This window comes from Lagopus muta, chromosome 4 (assembly GCF_023343835.1).
Source record: "Lagopus muta isolate bLagMut1 chromosome 4, bLagMut1 primary, whole genome shotgun sequence".
Taxonomy (NCBI): Eukaryota; Metazoa; Chordata; class Aves; order Galliformes; family Phasianidae; genus Lagopus; species Lagopus muta.
This window is the reverse complement of record NC_064436.1, coordinates 62396655-62418999: the sequence shown is the minus strand read 5'-3', so window position 1 is coordinate 62418999 and position 22345 is coordinate 62396655. Positions and strand designations below refer to the sequence as shown.

At 37.0% G+C, this 22345-nt stretch overlaps 2 protein-coding genes across 4 annotated transcripts in view; one reads left to right on the top strand and one right to left on the bottom strand.

Annotated features, from left to right (window-relative positions):
- Positions 1 to 35: 35 nt before the first annotated feature.
- NOP14 (NOP14 nucleolar protein) lies at positions 36 to 22339 on the bottom strand. Its single transcript, XM_048943398.1, has 18 exons — positions 21742 to 22339; positions 18934 to 19068; positions 17959 to 18100; positions 17301 to 17446; positions 16711 to 16848; positions 15194 to 15316; positions 13939 to 14070; positions 12372 to 12702; positions 10940 to 11070; positions 10617 to 10702; positions 8885 to 9020; positions 7645 to 7746; positions 6638 to 6791; positions 3799 to 3958; positions 2923 to 3070; positions 1964 to 2082; positions 654 to 809; positions 36 to 307 (listed from the first exon to the last, which is right to left on the bottom strand). The coding sequence occupies exons 1-18, from the start codon at positions 21937 to 21939 to the stop codon at positions 208 to 210; spliced, it is 2637 nt and encodes an 878-aa protein (XP_048799355.1). The 5' UTR covers positions 21940 to 22339; the 3' UTR covers positions 36 to 207.
- Positions 20362 to 22345, top strand: part of GRK4 (G protein-coupled receptor kinase 4) — a 34590-nt gene continuing 32606 nt past the window's right edge. The window contains exons 1-2 of one of the 3 annotated variants that reach the window (XM_048943420.1): positions 20367 to 20403; positions 21022 to 21622. Coding sequence is in view for 1 of the 3 variants with exons in the window: in XM_048943419.1 (XP_048799376.1) it covers positions 20382 to 20403 (22 nt within the window). In the remaining 2 variants the exon portion in view is untranslated. Of the gene's footprint in view, positions 20404 to 21021; positions 21623 to 22345 lie in introns of those variants that run through there. The other 2 variants (XM_048943421.1, XM_048943419.1) reach the window with 2 other exon arrangements.

Sequence of the window (22345 nt, the reverse complement as noted above, 5' to 3'; positions counted from 1 at the left end):
CTGTTGTTAAAATAAACAGAAATACACCACACACATACAAAAGTGTTATTTTTATTTTTCTTTCACTTTTTCAGACAGATCTGATGATGTTATTTGTCTCAAAAGGAATGCATCCAAAGGATGCAATTAAAGTCTGTGCAAAAGCCATACAATCGTGGTATTTTATACACCAGTAAAACCAAACTTTCTGTGTGTAGACAGTCCCAGTTAGTTCTTCCCCTTTTTCCTTTTCATAGCTTTCCATTCACCTTCCTGTGTAGCAAGACTACCAAGAAGCTCTTTCACTTTTCGCTTTCTGGCTGAATCTCTGCAAAGGAAGCAATTAATATGTTAAATATTTCAGAAGGATTATCTTAGGGAAAGTAAATAAGTACATTTAGACTATCCATATTCATCTATAAGAAGCCCCACAAATCTTAGATGTCACCAAATACTTTAGTTAAGAACTTTCTGCATGTTCTTATCCAGAGAAATGAAACTACAAAGTCGAAATTTAATATGATCTCTAATGAAAATTTTCATTTCCCCCAAACTTTCCTTTTTTTTCCCAAGTTTAATACTGTTTATCATCACTTCAGTCTCCCCACACAGCAAAGAAATGAACACACAGAATAACAACTCTTAAAGTACTGCTGAAGCAAAGGCTATGTTACCTCTCCATGATTTCTGAAAGCTGCATTCTAGCCAGAAACTGGTTGTCCTTCCGGATCTCACGAACGGCTCCCTTAAATTCACGTTTATGTTTGTGAATCAACCGCTTTCTTTCTTGCTCCTTTTTGCTGCCTCCCTGCTTTCTTCCAAACTCCAAACTGAAACGAAAATATGTATATGTGAACACAGAACACTGTGTGATCAACTTTAAAAATAAGGGGCTGAACATACCAGAAGAAGGGTCACCGATCAGCTGCGTATCATCACCACGCAGATTTTAAGCAGATAACATTTTCCAGAAAACAGATACACTTCAATACCCCACATAGCCTGCATTTTGTTAAACAGATTGAAAAAGCTGGAGCAGAAAAACAAAAGGTACCTGGAAAAGAGGGAATCCCCCAATATATTTTACATTTTTGCAAACTTTCTCTACAGATAAACTCTAAAAAAAAAAAGGCCCAATCAGTTACAAGGGAATAAATGTGCATGGCAGAGGAAAAGCTGTCTCCTTAAATTAGAATGAGTAAGACAAGTTTTTGCCCTTGCAGATAATAAACAGGCCCAGATGAGTCAGCAGTCAATATAAATCAGACTTCCTGAATCAGAATACAGTTCTACCATCTACAAAAGGAACCAGCGCTATTTAAATTTAATTTCAAGAGAGAACATAACAATGTACACGACCATTTTATCTCTATAAAAAGAGAGAAAGAAAGCTCCATGTTTTTTGTGCCTGCTGTTGTTGAAAGGCAGAAAACTGCTTGTGTGGGAGGAAAAAGGAATTGTGCAGCCTGGTGTATTTGTAAGAATGCTTAATGTGATGCATTATCTGCCATGGTCCGTGAGACAGAGTACAGTAGTAGTCTGCCTGCTCTTTTGCATCAGTTAAAAATCCCACAGCAATTCATCATTCATCTTTACTTCTATATATTTCAGTATGATTTTTTATGAACTACTGTCCTTGAGACTCAAGTGCTTTGCAGAGTACACAGTAACGTACTGTGTAGTAAGTGTCTTTTCAACTTGAAATTTATTAATTTATAACTGATTAGATGGGCAGGACTTGGTTCCCAGTGCTGTTTCTTCCCTCACACAGTAATTTCTGCTCTGTTTCTTAGAATCCCTCTTTCCCTTTTCTTCCTCTTCCTACCACCGAAGTACCCAGCCCTTTGCAGCTCCTGCATAAAATGCAACAGAGAAACAAAGTTGCCCATTTTATGTCCTGCCTTCCAACTCTTTTTAGCCTGAAGTCTTAGCATCAGAATGCTTAGATGCACTTTTTCTTTTGCACTAAGCTTGCTTTACTTACACTTTCACAATCTTGGGTGTATACTGTTTCAATGGCACTGGCTTCTTTTTCTCACATACCAGTGGAGTATAGTGCTTTGCTTTGTTCTCCAGCTCTTTCAGAGCACTGTGATACCATTCCTGAAAACGCAAATCAAATTACAACTTCAAAAGTGTATTAGAGACACCATAATTCACAACCTCCTATAAATTAAATCAACAGCAATCTTCTCCCCGTACGATGTTCTTCTGAGAACAGCTATTCGTTAGGATACTGACAACATTGAAATGCTGTAAACTTTCCAGGCCAAACAATTCTTTAAACTTTTCAGGAATTTCACTAAGATGGAAACATGGGCAATCAGAAACGTCTACAGATAATTTTACCTAACAGATGAATAAGCGAGACTAAAGCTAGATCAATTCAAGAGCCACCTTTCAGAGTCATTTTAAGTAGAACTGCTAATTTTTTTTTTACTTTGATGGCAAAAACCAGGCCATTTTGCATCATCAACATTACAAAACTTTGTTCTCTTTATTTCATAATGCCTCTTTGAGGAGAGGACAATTTTGCTATATCCTAAAGACAGATTAAAATACATATATATTTGAATTTAATTGCTAGGTAAATAAACTGACTTCTTTTAAGTGAAGTAGCTGACCAGGTGTACATATGTTGATTACAATCTCATTAGCTTGGTGTGTGTATTTGGTTGTAGCAAGTTCTGCTCTCCTCAATTAGAAGTGCAAGACAAGACAGACAATGAAAAATATCTTCTAAGCATTCTCTACTCCTCCTTGTTTTCTCCACAAAAACATCACTTATGATATTTGAAAATCACCTATAGCAAACACCTGACCCTTGAAAACATCTCACAGATTATTCTACTTTTTTTTTTTCTTTCCAAAGAACAGATGAAGATGACAGCATTTATTAATGAGCCAATTGTGTCAATTATTTCACACTGGAGGAACACATACCTGCATTTGTTCAGGGTATTCATTCGCTGACACATGCTGTGTCAGGAGTACTCTTATTGGATGCATTATTTCATGGAACGATGGTAAAAACTCGTATAGAACTGCACATCTTTTAACAAGATCAAGACACAAGGCGAGACACGACAACCTGGTAATGTAGAAAATAATGTAACAATTTCACTTGCAAAAGCTGTACTGCACTGTCAAATAAAATGTATTACGCTAATTAAATTTTGGTGAATTAGCAGTATCTATTATTAAGACTCTCTGACACAATCAGTTACAAGTCTGTTCCTGGTTGTTAGTTCAGACTAGAATTTCACTCTCTTTATGCAAGCAAATACCCAAGAAAGCCATCAGCAAAAACTACTTGTGTTGGTGCACAAAGGACAAAACAGTATTGTGTCTTTGCTGCTTGAGTAACAGGTTTTTACACTGGTTTTAATACTGTCACACTCAGAACAGAATTATGTTGGGTTTTTTTTGTTTTTTTTTCCTAAAAAAAAACCTTCATCACAAAACACTTACTCATCCCTGAGATGTTATGATATGACACACAGACAAGGTGAAAAATGTGGTCTAACATGTTTTATGTTTAACTTTGTTCTTTCCTAACTGTGGTGCTTGATTACTTCTGTGACTCTTCTAGCCCTTGTAGGTAAATGCAGTATTTACTTCTGAAAAGCATGACAGTTCAAAGTATTGAGCACATCCTCTGTATATGCATCATCCCATCAATCCACAACTGTACTGAAAAGGAATGGAGGGGTTGAGTGCTCCACATAACATTTTAATATAAGATTCATAATTCCATATGCTACAGAGTAGTAAGATACAAACAAAGCAGAGCAGCTCGCTGCTCTTATTCTCACATACCTGATATGATTAATTTCTGTTTTGCTCAATTCCTTTAATCTAGTCACAACACTCAAAGGCAGGTTTTGCTTCTGCCAACTTTCCAGATCCTTCTTATCACACACCAAAAGCAGTTCTAAATTTTTCCCCACTGGTGTGAATGGATGGACTACAGTATAGCCTAAGAAACAAGAACAGTGATCAACAAATAGGTTCTCAGTATTAATTCTTTAGAAGTTCCTAATCACAGTCTTAAAAAAAAAAAAAAAGAAAAAAAAGAAAAAAGAAAAAAAACCACACCCCAAACTTCAGCAGCATTAGGATTCTCTGAAATAACGGACTACAAGCACAATCATAATCACGTATGAAGAGAGAGCAGGTATCTGCCCTGTGGGGAACAAGATGCACAGTTAAAACTGCAGGCAAGGGTGAAGTATTGGACATGCTTCAGAGGAAAGGGCAAGGAACAGAACTTTCCCTTGGAGTTGTGAGTTGTGGCTTATTGACCAGAAAGTGGGCCAGCAGAACAGTGAGCGTGAACAGGAGAAGCTCACAGTTACCATACATCACTGAACCTCTCCAGCTGAGGCCCTTAGATGCATACTGTAAAGTCCTCTCCAGTTACACCTAAGTAGTTTTCAAACAAGAAGAGGAAACTTAGAACACGAACTGGGGCAGGGCACATTGAAAAGACTTGAGAATTACTATGCTAAATCTCACAGCTAAGGTAGAAAATAATTTGCAGTCCCCATGCTGGATCTTTTTCTTTTCTCTTTATCCTTTAAGTTCTGCAAGCTTACAATGGAACTAATTTCAAAACTGTTTATTATTTCTTTTACTTGTGAGAGGATAGCAGCTCTAAATCAGAGTTCCATTAACAGGCTATCAATAATGGCGATTCCTTCCTACTCTTTCCCTCCAGTTTTTCTACTAAAAAAAAACCAAAAAAAAAAACCTAAACCAGACCAGAAAGTGTACTTGTGTACTTTAGTCTTTCAAGAAGTTGTGTTCTGTACCATTTCGTGTGAAAAATAAATGGATTAAACTCGTAAAATGAAAACAATAAGTTCTACTTGTTGATGTTACTCATTGTCAAAATAAAACCTCAAGAAATTTTTTGGTGTGACGACAGAAAATATTCCAGAGAGCTGGATGTCAGTTTGCTTTAAAATATTCACTGCTGACAGCAAAACCATCACATTTATAAGTAACAGTTCCCTCAGGGATAGTTATAAACACAATGGAATATCTGGTAACTTCAAAACATCAACACTGAGTGAAAAATTTTCAGAAAGAGAATGCTGTGCCTTTAGTATATACTTTATTCACCTCTCCTTCCCTGCTAACAGAAAACAACACTGTGAAAATTTAACTAACGCAAATACATTAGCAGAAATACAAACAAAATTAAAAAATGGTTAAAACTTAAATAATTACCACTAACTATTTTTAAAAAGCTTATCTGATTTTGCAAAAACCTGTATTTTAATGGTATCTAAAACCTCTGTAGATCATAGATTCCTACAAGAGTACACAAAGGAGAAAGCAGTTTAAGTGCAGTGTAACCCATCCACTCTGTAGTCTCTTCCCACCTTGTTCTAAGAGCGCAGCTGTTGGTGTTCTAAGAATCCAGTGCTTTAGCTCTGATGCAACCCAGCTGTGTAACCTTGGCTCACACTTCAGAGGAAATTGCTACACTGTGAGAAGGAGCTGGGTGAGTCTGCAGGTTACAGCCACACAAGCTAATAAAGGTGAAAATGCAATACTAAGCTTGTTGAGAAAGGGATCATTTGTAGCTCAAAAACTCAAAAGAAGAAAAGAACACCAGCACAGGAAGGCATGAAAGTCTTGAAGGAACAAAAAAGGGAACTGCAAGACAGCCACTCAGTAATGCTGAAGATAAACTGAAACACTGAAACAACAGAAGATGAACCTTCCATGCCTGACTGATGACTGCCCAGAGAACAAAGACTTGAGGTGTTTCATCAACAGTGATGAACACAGTAATAATTACTCTGTAAGTTCATTAAATCCCAGATGTCTTCTCTGAGTTTTTGCCAATAAATAATTGAAAATTTTCATTTGAGAATACTCTTCCTGCAGTGCTCAAAGACATTATGAGTGACCCAGACAGAGACACTAGCACGTGAATTAGCACTGTGCTCTGACAAAGCTCCTCTAGGTGAATTTTTGTCTCTAAACACTTCAACAAGAAGCTTCAGATCTGGAGCAATTTTAAAGCTAGAAGTGAGTCCACACAGGAAAAAAGAAGTCATAGAAAGACAAAGACTGGAAGACTGGCAATTGAAAATCACTTGCTAGCAGCTGGATCCCATTGAAAAGACAGTTTTATTGTTCTTGTTGTCTGCATTTACACAGTTTACACAGTTATGTTACAGCACAGACTAATCTGCTTGTGGGGATAGCTGCCCTCTGTTAAACTACAACAAATCCCAGACACATAAACAAAAAGGAAAAACAACAATTTTGTGACATACTTCTCTTGGTGAAATGGCTATTAGTTGATAAGGAAGAGTGCAGCATTAACTGCTTCCTTACTGTGAAGAACAGGGTACTCATTATAATCCTATAGGAACTGTGAATTTTAGGCTGTAGTCCTACAGTGTGGTCTCTACTTAGAACAATACTGCAGAAGTACTGCACTGTGAGCAATTTAAAAGTTTGAAAACATTGTTTCTTTCCTGAAAGATCAAAGCTATGGAAGGCTAGCCTAGCAGATGGTTGGGCTCTTCTGTTCAAAACATGAGATTCATTGTGAAAGACAATTAATTAATTAATGAAATTTTAAAGAAAATCACTAATATAAAAATTTCTTACTCACTTACTCAAACAAACTCACCCTGGGCCTGCTGTTTGGGTAGAGATATGTGAAGTACTCCAAGAAGAAAATTGATGAGTTCTGGTACAAATCGTTTGGAGAGAGATACATATTCCAGGAGCAAAGAGCATACAAACAAACCTTTAATAACATCTTGCAATGTTGTGATGCGGCACTATAAAAAGAAAAAAAGAAAGCACATTATTAGTAAATGTCTGTCCAACACAAATGCAGCATCCCTCCAAAGGCATAAATATTCAGGGACTTGTACACATTTTAAAATCTGCATAATGGAACCCTCTGGATTTAAGCGAAAAATATTGCCTTCCCTTTTAGCTCTTACTAAAGAGTATAGGCACAGTTGATGAGAAAGATGAGGTTTAGCCACTAGAAGGTGCTCAATCACCAGAAAGTTCTTACTGCTCATTTGCTCTGCCATCTGAACTATGTGTCAATTTTAGTCCTACTTTTTGCCTCCAACCCCAAGTCCATTTTCGTAAGTGAAACAAAGAAACATCAGGCTCCAAGCAACTTGGATCAGCAACAGTAACAAAACAACTAGCTCAGAACTTTCAAAGCCTATATGAAAAATATTTGGATAGAAAAGTAAGTGCTTAAATACACTGCAATACGCTGTACTAGGTAAAGTTTTAAGGAAAACACACATTACTGCTTCTTAAATGAAAGCCTTTCTTGAATTGGAACAATTGCAATATATGAAAGAGAAATCACTAACAAATGATTTTGTACTTTATTCAGTCTGTTCCATTAGTTTCACATAGTTTCTCATGTAAGATATTCTTGCATGACAGCTCACAAAAAATATTAGATCAAATTCTGAGTTGGATTGTACTCTATGAGAGTTTTTTCTATTAATTTTTTTCTGCATTTACTATCTGTGACCAAACATAGAGCATCCTTTTCAGTGCTGTTCCAATATATACACATTTATTATAACACATAGTTGGAGTGCTAGGAAGAAACAAGGAAGTGAAGTTGTATACAGAGACACAACATCATAGACATACCTTAGTAAGCAGCTGACTCATGTATATAAAAGCAGGAGTTACAACTGGATGCCAGAAGTCAGATGTTGGAAACAGCAGTGATGTAATTTTCAAATAAATAAGCTGATAGTGAATACAACATAGAATAGAGAGAAAATGTATTAAGACATTTCCAAGGATCTTAATTTTACACATATGTAACTGTGATAGATGAGTAGCTGTCATGTAGTGGTCTAAAAATATTAAGGCAAACATCATTCAGAAGTCGGATATGTTTACAACCTGTTTACTGAAATGACTGTTTAAGGTACCTGAGAAAATAGAACATCCACTGTGTGTCGAACTGCATGTTGTAAGAGCAATAGACAAAACATACTAAGAAGCTAAAAGCTCTCCACAATACATTTCCTGCAAAACCCAAAACATCCTGAAGACTCTTCAAAAAGAACCCCATATAAATATTGTCCAAGCTATAAGAAGCAAGTCTTCCAATCAAATTCTTTAATTCACTTTCTTTCATTACTCTAAATATCCAATTAGGCAACATTGTTTTCTCAAGCTGGGAGACAAAAAAAAACCAAACAAGTAGTTCTCTTAGGATTACTGACTTACGTCTGCTCTTTGAAAACAGTCTACTACATAAACAAATACTCATTTTCTATATGTTCCATGTGAATTCTCTAACAGCCATTTACCTGAACTTTGAAAATAGAGTCTCTTCACATTTAGCATGGCTACCGAAATTCTGGAGTATTACTAATCATAGAATAATACAAGAAAGTAAGTTCAGTCCTTTCACTCTGAGTCATTAATTTAGCATGACTCACATCTACAGCATTAAAAATGGTACTTTTAAGTCCATTATGTTATTTCCTTGATATTTTTCTGAAACTAAGAGATACTGCACTTCTATGGAGCATTTTTAAAATATTTGCACTTAATGTAACTGAAGAAATCAGGACATAACAGACAACATCAATATCCACGAAAATTTCATCAGGAAAACTAATAATGCTCTACTACATCAACTGGAGAGGCAATTTAAGATCTATTCCCCTTGTTAATATATCAGTCACACTTCTACTCTGTAGAATGTTTTTTTATCTGCACATTTAAATTTAAGAAATATAAAACTTCATAGATGCTAATAACTCATTATATAACTTGAAATGCAAAATTACATCCCCATCATCATGCATTTACTAGCATTTCTGTACTAATGGAAAGAGCAAGAGCTTGCTTAGCAGCAGGTATTTGTTACCGTGTCCAAGCCTGGAAACGTTGCACGGCCTTTGACTTCAATTACTTCTTCCATCTCATGTGCAGCGTCTCGAAGGACAAACTTAATATTGCCACTGGCTGCTTCAGGAAACATCTGGCAAAGATTGTACAATGGCCTATTAAGAAGAAATGTAAGTCATGATCAAGTTACACCAGTGATGTTAACTAAAAACCTGATTTTTAAGCATCTGCAGGGTGGTTTCTTGTGTTCCATCCATAACAAAAACAAACTCCCTGAAACAAATTATTTTTTAGAGAAATAGCCACCATGGCCCTGCACAGATTATGACTGTAATATTTTTGGTTTACAGAGATGTACTTTTCACTGGGCAATCTGAGATTTGCAGATTGGGCAACCTCTGATTCGGAGGTTTCTAAATCTTAATAATAAAAAAAATAATTACAACTTTAAAATACATTCCTAAATAATCTCATATGATTAAAACACATCTTTCTAAATCACCTAACTCTTCATTTTACTGTACAAAGATATGCTGGTCCATATCAGGCAACTCATAACTCAAAATATTCTCATGCAGTGTTAAGGAACACATACAGCAGTAACGTGGTTAGCAAAGTTATTACTTAAAATACAAAAAAAAACCCAACCCCACAAAGTTAGGCCAGCTCCTGGCCTGTGGTTAAAGCCTACAGGAAGGTGCACTCAGACATCTGCATCTGCTTTTCAGTATTTTCATTTAAAATGTTTGCAGTGATATTAATAAATCTCAGCTCTATAAAACAATCAAAATGTGTTCATGTTTTTACAAAACCCCAGCATGTGTGGCTATCAGCAGCTCTTGCTGATGAATGCAACAGAGTAATGCATGCTAAACCTGCACATAACAGCTTATTAAAAACTATTTCCTTTAGTTTTCACTGTTTGTTTTTTATTTCAAGGTACATACAAATAATTCACTGCAAAAAAGTTGCCTCGGCCACAAAGTCAAGATGGGAATAACAGACTAATTTTGGTTGTAAGGGACCTTGGGGGGACCTGGTGCAATTCCCTGCTCAAAGCACAGCTAGCTTCAGCGCTGAATCAGCTTGCTTACAGTTTCGTTCAATTCTGTGAATCTTCCACAGCTTCTCTGGGAAACCTGTTCTAGGGTTCAATACAATTGCTGTAACAATACAATTGCAAGTAACTGGAATTTCCTTTACTGCAACTTGCATCCACTGACCCTCATCCTTTGCCATGTAACTGTGAGACAAGTTTGGCTCTCTTGCCACAATAAATACCCATTATATATTTGAAGATAACAATTCCAAATTGCCAATTTCCTGAAAAACATTTCTTCAGAACTTTTATATGGGCTTGCTATAACATTCTAATTCTATTTTCACTTAGTTCCTAATGAGAGTGAATTCACAGAATGGAAACACATGTTAAAAAAAAAACAACTGTACAGGCAACAGCACACCGTCACTGCAAACCGTAAAGCCCTTAATCTGCTGAATGGGTAACTCCATACAGAAGTTTTCATGCACAGCTAGCATATTATTTATCTACTACCCATGAAAAGCACTTACAGATAAAAAATTACGTTCTAATGTCTTGGTACAGTTAATAGTCCAGACAATACATGAAACAGATTTAGGACACTAAGTTGCCTACAATCCTGACAGAGCTACATATTAAATACTTCACCCTAGGTAGCTTTTCTCTTTAGACCAGAAAGGAGCAAAAGTGAACACGATCTATTACTTACAGGATGAGTTTGTCAATTGCTTTGAGCTCTGGTAGATCCAGAGTTGCTAACTCTCCAATATATTCCAGAAGAAAGCCAAATAGTTTCTGCAAGAAGCACAGTATGTTAAAAAACATTAATTTTCTTTCATCACACATGTTTTTCAGAACACAAAAGAACAGTGATAAAAAAGTTAGAAAAGAAACAAGCAGTATGTTGATTGCACTGTTATAAGAACATGTACATGTTATGCAGCTTCCTGAATCCTTAGTAAAACTTAAGCAGGGATTCAAAGTTAATTTCAAACCTTAAAATACAAGATAAAACAAAACATGAAAACATACTTCCAACTTTGTTTTGTTTCCCACTGCAAGACTTGGGTGATTGCATTTCTGAATCCTCTCCAGTATAATAAGCTGTTGCTCTACTGTTCTTCCAGCCAATAAAGATTTCAATTTCTCACAGGACTCGGGAACTGTAAGGTAAAAACAAAAAATTACCAAATCTCTAACATTTATTTAATTCAAGTGACCACCTAACAGATTCCCAATTTGAAAGTGTCATCTTTCAGAAAAAAAAATAACACATGGCTTTTAAATAGTAATCCTGTAATGGCAGCCTATCAAAATGTGTGTAACATAGCACACATGAGCATAAGTCAGATAATAAGACGAATGCTTTTCAACAACCAAGATGCAATTTGTGCTGTATTTGCTGCCCAGGCTGAGCGTAACTGTGCACACACATGCAACACATCAGAAGTGAGCTTATGCATTCATTCAACCATAAATTTACCATAATACAATTAGCTCTACATTTAATTCTCATCTAATGAGCTTTTGTATGAAGGATATTAAATAAAGTAAGAAACTTGCCACTAATAGAAAATAATTTTACCCTCCTCCCCAAAAAGTAGTATTTTAGTCTTCTGCATAAGTGAATGTGCTAAACAACATCTTAATCTGTTCAGTTTTTGAGTTATTTTAATGCAATTGCTTTCTGGTTAAGATAAATCCTGAATGCAATTTAAAAGGCTTTGGGTAATGTATGCTATTTCCTTTTGATGGGAAAAAAGCAAGCACTAGGAGAAGGTTGTTTGAAAGGTTGTTCAATCTTGTGTAACAGTTAATTTTATTAGAGAAACCTATACTAGGACAATAGCTAGTCGCATTAAATACTCAGTATTAATGATTGGTTTGTATACTACTTGGAACATGCTTCCTCCTTCCACCTAGGTACAAGTCCCAAAGGAGTCAAACTTTGACTGTCTCTATCTCAAAATGCTGCAGTGCTGTATCACAGGGATGACACCTCACAATGCTGCCTCTCTACACCTCTGACAAAAATATCAGTCCAAACGCGACAGAAGGAAAGCTCTCCTCATTTAAACATCAATGACAGAATACTATTTTAACTTCTCTCATGCAAAACACAGCATTTTAGATTGGATGCACTTGGAAACAAGTACAGATCTTTCTGTTTTCATCCTCACTATGTCTTTGTCAATTCTAAGGCTTATAGAAGCAGAAGTAAATATTCTCGGGTGAAACAGATCCAGTTTCCACTGCTCACAGCATGATCAGTGCTAATCACTAAGAACAGCAGCTACTGTCTGCACTTGGAACAGTAGGAGACAATTATGAGGTAAAACTTCAGATTAGAAGATTTAGATTAGAATAGATTGTCAGGAATATATAAGATACTGCAGGACAGAGAGAAGCACAGGTTATAAAACCTTAAAGACAACAGGGATCTCTGCATCAGTCCTTTGCTTACCAGCAAATGTATATGGAAGCTCTGATTTGGCAGCTTCCATTTTTGGATCCAGTTCCTCCACATTCTGCAATTCATTTTCATTTGCCTTGTGTTTCTTTTGTTCTTTGTTTCCTGCAGCTTCTTCTTCACTCTCAAGGTCAGACTCAAGATCCGAGTGGTTATCTGACGCAACATCCTCCTCATCTTCAGTAGCAGATTCTTCCTCACCGTCTTCATTCTCATTATCTTCCTTCTCACCTTCCTCTTCTTCCTGTTCCTCTTCATCTTCTTTGCCCTCCTCCTCTTCTTTGTCCTCCTCCTCCTCCACATTTTCAATGTTCATTTTGCCATCCTGCCAGTAGGGAAAATAAGTGAATTAAAACACCAGTGAAGTGACAGCAATTTGCCAGAATCACCATGGAAATGTATCTTTAAAAGTTACTATGACCAAGCAGTGACTGGCAGCTGTGCCAGCCAAGAAGGAATTTTAAGAAGAGAGAATGTATACAGATAAATGAATAGAAGTGTATTTCTAAGGAGCAGTAAGAGATAGGAAGAACAGGATACAGTACGTAAGGACTACAATAGTACCAGTGGGAAAGTAAGGAATACTTGCATAAAATTTCTACACCACTTACAGAAGCATTCTTGGTTAAAAAGACATTTTAACTACTTCTACGCATTAAAAGAGTGTATCAGATAAATAATTGTTCCCATCTTGGTTTTCTTAATCAAAAATTTAAACGCACATTCACAATTTGCATTCTCTGCTGAGAGGAGCACTTCCCTTGCTACTCCCATATAAGAAGATGAAAGGATCAGCATGCACACACATGCATCACACAGTCAGGGTGACTCATTGCATCAGCTTTAAGGTTTTACTCACTCTGCCACCTTAAGCAAAGCTACTTCATATGGCATATAGTGCAAATTAAAAAAAATAAATAAGTGTAAAAAGCAACAAATGGAAGGGCTAAGGACCTGTCCGCAATCCAGTTAAGTCAGAGCACAGAAGGCTACAGAGCACAGTAGGACTACAGAGGGAAACAAGCATTCTCCTTTCCTCAGCACTTTTAAAAATCAGACAGAATACAGTATTAAAATACAAGAAAGATTATCTACAAACAGCTGCAAGTTCAAGACAAAGTCACCAAGATCATCAGGGGTCACAGAATCTGATCTTTGAGGAGATGCTGTGGAACACGTTTTTTTTCAGCCTGGAACCAAACAGCAGCCTTTCAGTGCCTATAAGGGAAGTCACTGAGAAGGCAGTCAGCACTCTGCATCACAGTCCGTGGTGGCAGAAAGAGAAACAACTGGTTTAAGTTTAAACAAGAGAGGTTCAGATTGAGAAACTTTTTTTATAGTAAGAAAATCAGCAGAATATAATGCCTAGATAGATTGTGTAGCCTCTATTCTTGGAGATTTTTCGAGACAAGATTGAACAAAATGCTGAACAACCTGGTGATTCCACAACTGACCCTGCTTTGAGCACAGATTTGGACTAAAGGTTTCCAGAGATCACTTCCAAACTGATTTTCCTATTTGCACTTCAGAACCCTGAAAACACTGAGATTTCCTATCTTACCTTGTAAGACAATAAACGTCTGTCATCTTTGTCCAGGATAAAGCCATCAGCTAGATCATCAGCTGACACGTGGCTGGGTTTCTTTTTATTCTCTTGTTCATCTATTCCATGCATTCGACGTAGTCGATCTGCCTGTGTTTTAGGAGAAGTAACATACACAGAGATCATGTGTTTACACAAGAATGAAAGAACTCTCAAACACTGCATTTAAGAAAAGCAAAGGGGAAAAAAAAAGCTAACTAGAATTATCAAGTAGTAGGTGAAAATTAAAAACAGTGACTTGGCAAATTATGAACAAAAACTAATATTTTGTTTTGTTGGGCAGTATGATTTGATAGCCTAATGCAATTGCATATGTGATAACTGTTATTTGGAAGGCTTTTTAACTGGGCTTCCAAATCTGTTATGTTCTCTCATTTTATCTGTGTGGTTTACCAGAAAATGCAGCTTCCATTGGTGTTTTGTGATTCTGCAGAGTTTATTTCTTTCTCCTAAGTGGAACAAGTTTGCAGAAAACATAATCTTAAGATTTTAACATTACACTGAATTTACAAATAGACCCAACGGGCAACATGTGAAACAATCATTTTCAGAAGCACTTTCACTTTGGCACTCAGCTAGATCATCCATCAAACAACACAACAAGAATAGGAAAGAAAAAAAATCCTTTCCCTTTTGCTGTAACGTGAAGGTACCACCTCTCTCTACCATCTTAGAAGTGTCCCTAACATCCCAAAAGGAAAGGAGAGAAACATTTACCACGTAATTAATTCTTTCCATAGGACTCAGAGCGCAGTATAGAAGAAACAGCATGAAACATTTCCCAAGAGAACCCTATTCCTATGCGAAGCAAAGCTATATACATGCTACTGCTGGAAGATTTACAACACCAGAAGAAAGCATGACATGACTTGGCAGCATATTAGCTCAACTTCTTTGCAATAAAATATCACCCCTTACTGAATTGCATCTAAACTCTGAATAATTTAAAACGTTTAAAGGCAAATCAAAGTGATATTCTATTTTTTATCGAAAAGAACATTTACTTATTTCATGAACCTCACTAAGTCATGCACTAAGTCCATGCTTCCTTTACTATATTAGATTCCAAACAAAACACAAAGAGATTTCCTGAATTTGCCCTCTGATGAACAGCAGTTTAGTACCGCCACTTTCAATCAAAGGCCAAGCAATAAGTACATGTGGTCACTCCAAAAAACAGATTAGACAACAATCCGAAACCCTACTGGTGTACCTCCAGCTTCTGGAGTCGTGCCTCCTCCTCTTTTGCCAATTCTTCTTCTGTCTTCATCCTTTCTGAAGGTTTTGCTTTCATCTCGAATCCAAGTTCGCGAACAATCATATCATATTCATCAGGCTAGAGAAATATTTATACAGTTGTTTATTATCTTAGTTTTATTATTCTGCTTTGCATCCACCCTTCTACCAGACACAACAACTGGAAAACAAGGCCTTTAAGAAATAAGGCAAAGACTGCCTAGAGAAAGCTGCTTTCAATTCAGTTTTAACATAAGGAATGGATTGAATGATTGAATAGAAATTTTCCCTGAACTCTCCTCCATTTAAATTATTCACAGATGAACAACTTACAAACATTATCTTAAATGAAAACTTATTAATTGAAAAGCTTCAAAATATTATTTATTAATAAAATACTCTTTTCTAAAAAAATAAACGAAACAATTTATAGTTCATAACTCAGTTCATAAACACTGTTAGAAATAAACTATGTATTTGTTATCATATTAATTACATATATATCTACCTCAAAGGAAACAAAGAGTTGCTGATGCTCAGCCAATTTAAGCAGCATACATGGGAAAACAGTTACTAGCAGAGGTCACAGTGAGCTTGTGTCTACAATCCTCTTGATAGATGCTTAAGTCACTAACCTGCTTCTTTAAAATTCAGTTCTGGTAATTATTCTTCTTACTTGTCACCAGATAATTTTCTCCTACTTAACATTAATGTTATATTTAGTACACAGTCTGATCCCTGCATCCCTGATAACTCTCAAAAGGAGATTCACATGAAGCAAGGGAAGATAATTTTCCTTTTCAGCAGAGCACAGAGAAGCAATTTTTGTCTAGGATATCACATTATTGACATAGTGGAATATTCAGTACATCATGAAGCATCTTAAAATAAAAAGCAATATGTTAAAATATGACTTTCTGATTCAGTATCTTCTGTTCATTATTTAAGATCAGTTTTAATATGAGATCAGTTCATTATTTCAGCCTTCTGAAAACAGAATTCTACTGCCAGGTAATAAATACCATATAATACAAAATGCCTACAAGAAAAAAAAATACATAGCACAAGACCATAATTTTTATTTATTTATTATTTATTATTATTTTTTTATTCTTAGATTAAGAAGTATGAAGAACAACAAATAGGAAAAGCCTTGAGGCTGTAACAAATTTATTCATAAGCTTAATACCTTAATTCCCTTTTTGTAGGGACATTACTCAGGTCACAGCAAGGAAAAAATCTGTCATCAAATAGAAGTTGTTTCACCCAAGAAACGTAACAAAGGCATTCAGAGTAAGACAATGTTCTCAACAGTTTTTATTCTTCAGGCAAAAGTATGTCTTAAAAATAACCAACAGTCAATAATGTTGCTCAACACGCAACCTCTCTCATTTTATTTCGCAAAGCAATCAACTTTGCCTCATACTTCAGTCACTAGGACAGTGAAAACCACAAATTATTAGAATAAATGAAAGTAATCTAGCCAAACTTTACCTTGGGTTTTTCTGTCTCTTTGTCCTTTCTTTCTGACTTTGGGGGTTTGCGGACCATAAGGGTTTGGATTTCCTTCCAGTCATTGTCAAGCTTTTCAGTAAGTTCTAAGGCAGTTTCTCTCCGACTTTGCCTTTCTTGCTAGAAAAATAAAACACAAATGCAGCAGTTAGACCCAGCTGGATAAGACAAAGCACTTACAGCATAAAAACAAATTGATGTATATAAATATAAAAATAATAAATAAAAAAATAGAAATTTAAAAAAAAATTTCAAATGCTTAACATTTTAAAGTTATAAACATCCACAGCGGTAGAAGCAATACAGTTGTACTGAATGCCACATGGGCTCCATACAGGAAACTAGTTCTATGAGTCAAGAAAATGAGAGACTTGAAGACACAAAAGAATGGTAGACGTTCACTTTATTTCCTTAAGTGTTTACAAGGACAGATGGACATTCAAGGACCGTAGACTCTTTTCCAGACAGTTATCTACATCATTTTCTGTGCTACTGCTACTTTATTCCGCAAAGACAAATTGTGATGTCCTCCATATCATAAATCAACTTATTCCTTTGAGCTAAAAACTCACCTTTTCTTGTTTAGATTTGGCTATCAACTCTTCTATGAGTTCCTTCCTAGATTTAGGTTTTTCCTCCTCTTCATCTTCCTGCTCACTTGATGCTTTTTTACGAAGAAGGCCTCCACCTCCTCCAAAGTGAGCAGCAGTTAACTCAGCTAGAAGAAAAAATAAATTGTGCATTTTTTTCAAACTTATATGTAAGTGCTGAGGCTGCTAGGACAGCATCCCCCTAGTATTTGAGAATGGGAGCAGTTAAAATTATTTCATCAGCCATATACTACTCACATTCACACCTAAAAAAGATGCTGGACAACTTATACTGACAAACATTTTGCATGAGATAGGAATATTTTTTCTATATTCCAACTACTATTTATGTGCAGAGGTACAAGAAAACCACTTAAACTTCAGATGCTGCCCAAAGCACTTGAAACCTAGGTACACATTAATTCTGAAAAAAAACCACAGGCCGGTTGGGTAGCTCCAACTTAGATTCTGCTAAATTTTGACAGTTGTTCCACATGTATTTAAGTAGTAATCTGGCTTCAACAGCCCACCCATTTACACACTTTTCTTCAGTGAAAGAAACAAATGATGCAAATGTACCAACAACAAAACCAACAGTGAAAAAAAACTACAGAGCAGTGAGATATTAGCTGATAATTACCTGACAATGCTCCTCTTTCATCTGTGTCACTATCACTATCAATAATATCATTCAGTTTTTCAATTTCTGCCAAAGATTGTCCAAAATGAGTTAATCCTTCATCTTCATTGAGATTATAGATATTTTTCTTTCCATAATTTTGCTAAAAAGAACAAAAAAACCCACAATTAAATAACAAAAATTTCTAGTTTTCAGGCAACAAACTAAGACCAGCATTTTTAAGATTAGTTGAGAAGATTCTCGTTCCAGTTCTTTGCTGTTCTAGTGTTTGTGAACACTACCAGGTTAATATTTCTGTCCAAAATACATAAAACATTAGGAGAGAAAGTATGATGCTTCCATTATTCTTACAGTAACGTAGAAATGAAGCAACTCAGAACACTTAAAGCTTAAGTTTTATCTGTATACTATTAGCAACAATTCTTCATTATTCCATTTCTGTCCTGAAGAAATGTAGCTTACATAAATCACCAGCAGGCTATAATATTACACTATTCAGTTCTGGAGATTGAGTATCATAAAACTGAAAGAATGGTACTACACAAACAGTTCACGTTACAGAATGACAGCATGTTACAGAGGTCCTCCTGTCAGCAAATGAAATGGCTGTTCTCCAACAGCTAGACTAGAATCTCAAATTGTACTTGCTGGTGGTTGCCTTTTTCTAATCCAATTTCCAAATCACAACAAATCTACAACAGTCAAAGAAAAACAACAACTGCTTAAAATTGGCTTGCTTGCACATCAGAGCTCAGACGTGCTCAAAGAATTTTCTTCTTCAGAAAAACATCTGTCTTGCAACACCAGGAAGTTTTCATGGAACATTCTGGATTCCCATAAACAGACGTTTTTTCATAGAAGTTCAAAACATACAAACAAAACAAACAAACAAAAAACATTAGCCTGCAAAACCTTCTATTAACGGTAACCCTCCCAACCCAAATTTTCTTTTTAATTCCCATTCTTACACTTTACCTGTCTTTCCAAAGTGAATCGTTTTATCATCTTTTCCTCTGGACTTATTTTAGTGTTATATTCACCAAAACGTTTATCTTTAAACACATTTGTCTTTCCTTTTTCTTTATATTCTTTCAATAATGTTTGAGTTCGCTAGAAGAAAAAAAGGAGATCAAGTTCAAAAAATGAACAGAATAAATGCTTTCAAAGCAAAGGCAAAAAAGCTTCATGGCATCCTGACAATATGGAATCATCCAGTCTACCATAATGCAAAACTCAGAGGGTATGGTAAGCATATGCAATACACAACACAGAGTAATAAACTACACTTACAAGCTGCCCAGAACACAAAATACGATACACTGTGTCATGTCCTTGTTTTGTCATACAAGAAAACTAACCATTGCTTCCAAAGAATTCTGATTTCAGTCTGAGGCTTAGTAGATAAGAATGTATTAAAGAAAGAAAACAGAAGTATCAGTTGTACCTCTTCTGGTCTTGTCATCCAAGACATAAATAAACCCAAGTGGGTACATACATAACAGTTCTCTCCTTTAGCGCTGAGCACTAAAGGCACGAGAGCAGTAAGGCATGTATGAAGTAGCACGTGCTGTACTTGTGGCACAAAGAAGTCAGGCTTATTTTTAAGTGCTAGTGATGTAACTCATGACAAACATTTCATTTACCTTACTAGTTGAAGGAAAAACTTAAAACGTAAAATTGAATGTTATCAGATTTTCTAAAATGCTGAAGTTATTAAACAGTTTCTGAAGAAAGAAAATGCTGGCTGTGTTCAGTTTTAAAAAAAATCAGCTCTAATTTAAGAGATGTCAACTAAGTCTCATGGACAGGTTTGTACTCCAATGCTGTTTGTACTGCAATGAACTCCCAAACTTGTGTGCTGAAGGAGAAGGCAGGTTTTCTACAACAGGCATTTGTGGCCCCCTGAGCATCCACAATTTACAGCCCCCACCACTACTGACTGCAGAAGCCTGGTTTCATCTACCATTCTTAAAGTTCTACCTTCAATTTACTTCTTACATAGCATATACAAGTGACGAATTTAAATGCCATGTAAGAATGTTCACGTATCTTACTAACTTGGGTATGGGAAAGCACTTTTGTTCATCATTATTTCATATCCTCTCTCACCAATTACTTCTATTCATAGAATTTTAATGTATAATCTTTCACAATATATTCAAAATGACAAACTATCCATTTCCTTTCATTGCATTAGTTTTTAAAATAACTTTATTTACAGTAAGTACTTTTGTAGTGGAAATGCTAAGTCACGACTTGAATCAGTGACTGAGCACCTGGTGAGAAGGCAGGGACAACTCAAGGGAGCTCAGGTGTATACAATAAACCTGAGTGACCAGAAGGGGTGGAGCCAGGATCTAGCCCTTCCCAGATCTCATTTAAGGGCTGGTAGTGGAAGTAAGGGTATCTCTCTGGGAAGCCCTATGTACCTGAGGTCTTCCAAAGGTAAGCAGCTACCATTCTTTATCTCTGTGCTTATGGCTGTTGTATTTAATCAAATCCTCATTTGCTGCAGCCTATGATCTAGCTGCTCTGCTGTAATTGCTGTCCTTTCCATTGCATTATAACTTCAAATTATGTTTGACATGCACACATCCAGATTCAATTTACATGTAGCTATCCAGATTTGATCACAGAATCATTAAGGTTAGAAGAAACCTTTGAAATCATCTAGTCCAACTATCAACACATTCCCACCATGCCCATTAACCACATCCCTCAATGCCACATCTCTAATGTCTTGAACATCTTCAGGGGCAGTGATTCTACCACCTCTCTGGGCATTGTATTCCAATGCCTCACCACTCCTTCTGAAAAGAAATTCTTCCTAGTATCCACCTTGAACCTCTGGCACAGCTTAAAGTCACTATATCTCATCCACCACTAGTAGGAGAAGAGGCCTTACCCACCTCGCTACAACCTCTTTTCAAGTGGCTGTAGAGAAATCGCGTCCATCATCAACGTCCACATCACTGAGAACCTCAGTACAAGCTGTTACATTAAAGTTTTTAAGTCTTAACAGAAGCTACAGAAACTCTGATTTCTTTCCTGTTTTCTTTACAGGGAGAGGTCAGAAAAAAAATCCAGTGCTTCACTCAAGGAAAGGATAAATGCTGGAATGTATATGAAGTAACAGCTTCCCTCATGCAGTATGGATTTTTAGTCAGGCAGCCAGTGATATCAGTAGAGGGAAGAAGGAACAACAAAAAAGGGGGGACAGTTTCAAAAGGGTCAAGGGTGGGAGATTTAATTCTCTGAAGCTGTATGGACATTATTATCAATGAGGACATACCACTACTTTGCATCTTAACATTCTTTCGCAATGTAATAGTTAAATAGCTAACTATTGCACAAAAAGCAACCTAGTCTTCCAAGTCAGTGGTAGTTTTGTATCTACACAGTTTCCACTGCAATGAGAACCTACTCCTCTTTCAGGCTTTCCCTGTTACAGTGATGTTGCAACATCATCAAGAAGTTCAACATCCTGCAGCATCTAAATCTAGATAACGAACACTTATAATAAACCCCTGTGCTTCCTGCTGTACTCCAGTTCACAGTAACAACAGAGTCATTCTCACAGCATGGTAAGGTACTGAGACCAGCACTGTATGACTGCTCAGGAGGGAGACATTTGTGTACACCCTCTTCACCGCAGCAGCATGAGGTGAGCAATCACTTCTGTCACATGGGATGCACCTCTTACTTCACCTGTGGAGGCTCCAGACTCACGGCCTCTCCATCTACAGCTGCCCACCTCCCTCCCCATTTCTGCTGTCCTCTTACCTTCTTGATAGCCTTGGACCGTGACACACCGGGCAGCCCCACATCGTTCTTGGTCTTTCTTCCCAAGATGTTAAACTTCTGCCTGTTGACTTTCACCTCAAAGGGGTTGCTCTTCACCATGGCTATGGTTGATTCTGCTGAACCCTTGGCTTTTGAAGATGTGGAGGCCTTTTTCTTGCGCTTTGCAGCCTTCCCCATTGCTGGCGTGGGTGAGGAGAGGCTCAGCACGCGCTCGGCACCCGGTGACTAGATCTAGAGAAGCCAAAATGGCGTCCACAGCTAGAGCGTTCCTCAGGCCTGACTGTGGTCCTCCAGGCTACGCGAGACTTGCCTCAGAAACCCCGCGAGAGCCGGTGGGGTGATCGGCACGGTGTAAACGGAGCAGTGAGGCGACGGCACTCCCGCAGCCGGCGTGCCCGAGCTCCGCCACGCACCGGCAGGGAGACACTCTCGCGAGGCTTTCGCCCAAATATCGCGAGACTCGCCGACCCTCTCCCCCGCCGCACTGGGAAAAGCCGAACGAGGCCGAACGAGGTCACTCACTACGTATCCCGGCATGCAGAGCGCAGCGCGCGCCTGGGAGAGGGCGAGTTCTGACTTGCGA

Bases quoted from the DNA above. Each gene is read 5' to 3' on its own strand.
- NOP14 (XM_048943398.1), bottom strand. From the start codon at position 21,939: ATGGGGAAGGCTGCAAAGCGCAAGAAAAAGGCCTCCACATCTTCAAAA. The intron at 7,747-8,884 runs GTAACAAATACC...ATTCACTATCAG, and splicing joins CGTTTCCAGGCTTGGACACG to CTTATTTATTTGAAAATTAC. The intron at 3,959-6,637 runs GTGAGTTTGTTT...CTTGTTTCTTAG, and splicing joins ACCCAAACAGCAGGCCCAGG to GCTATACTGTAGTCCATCCA.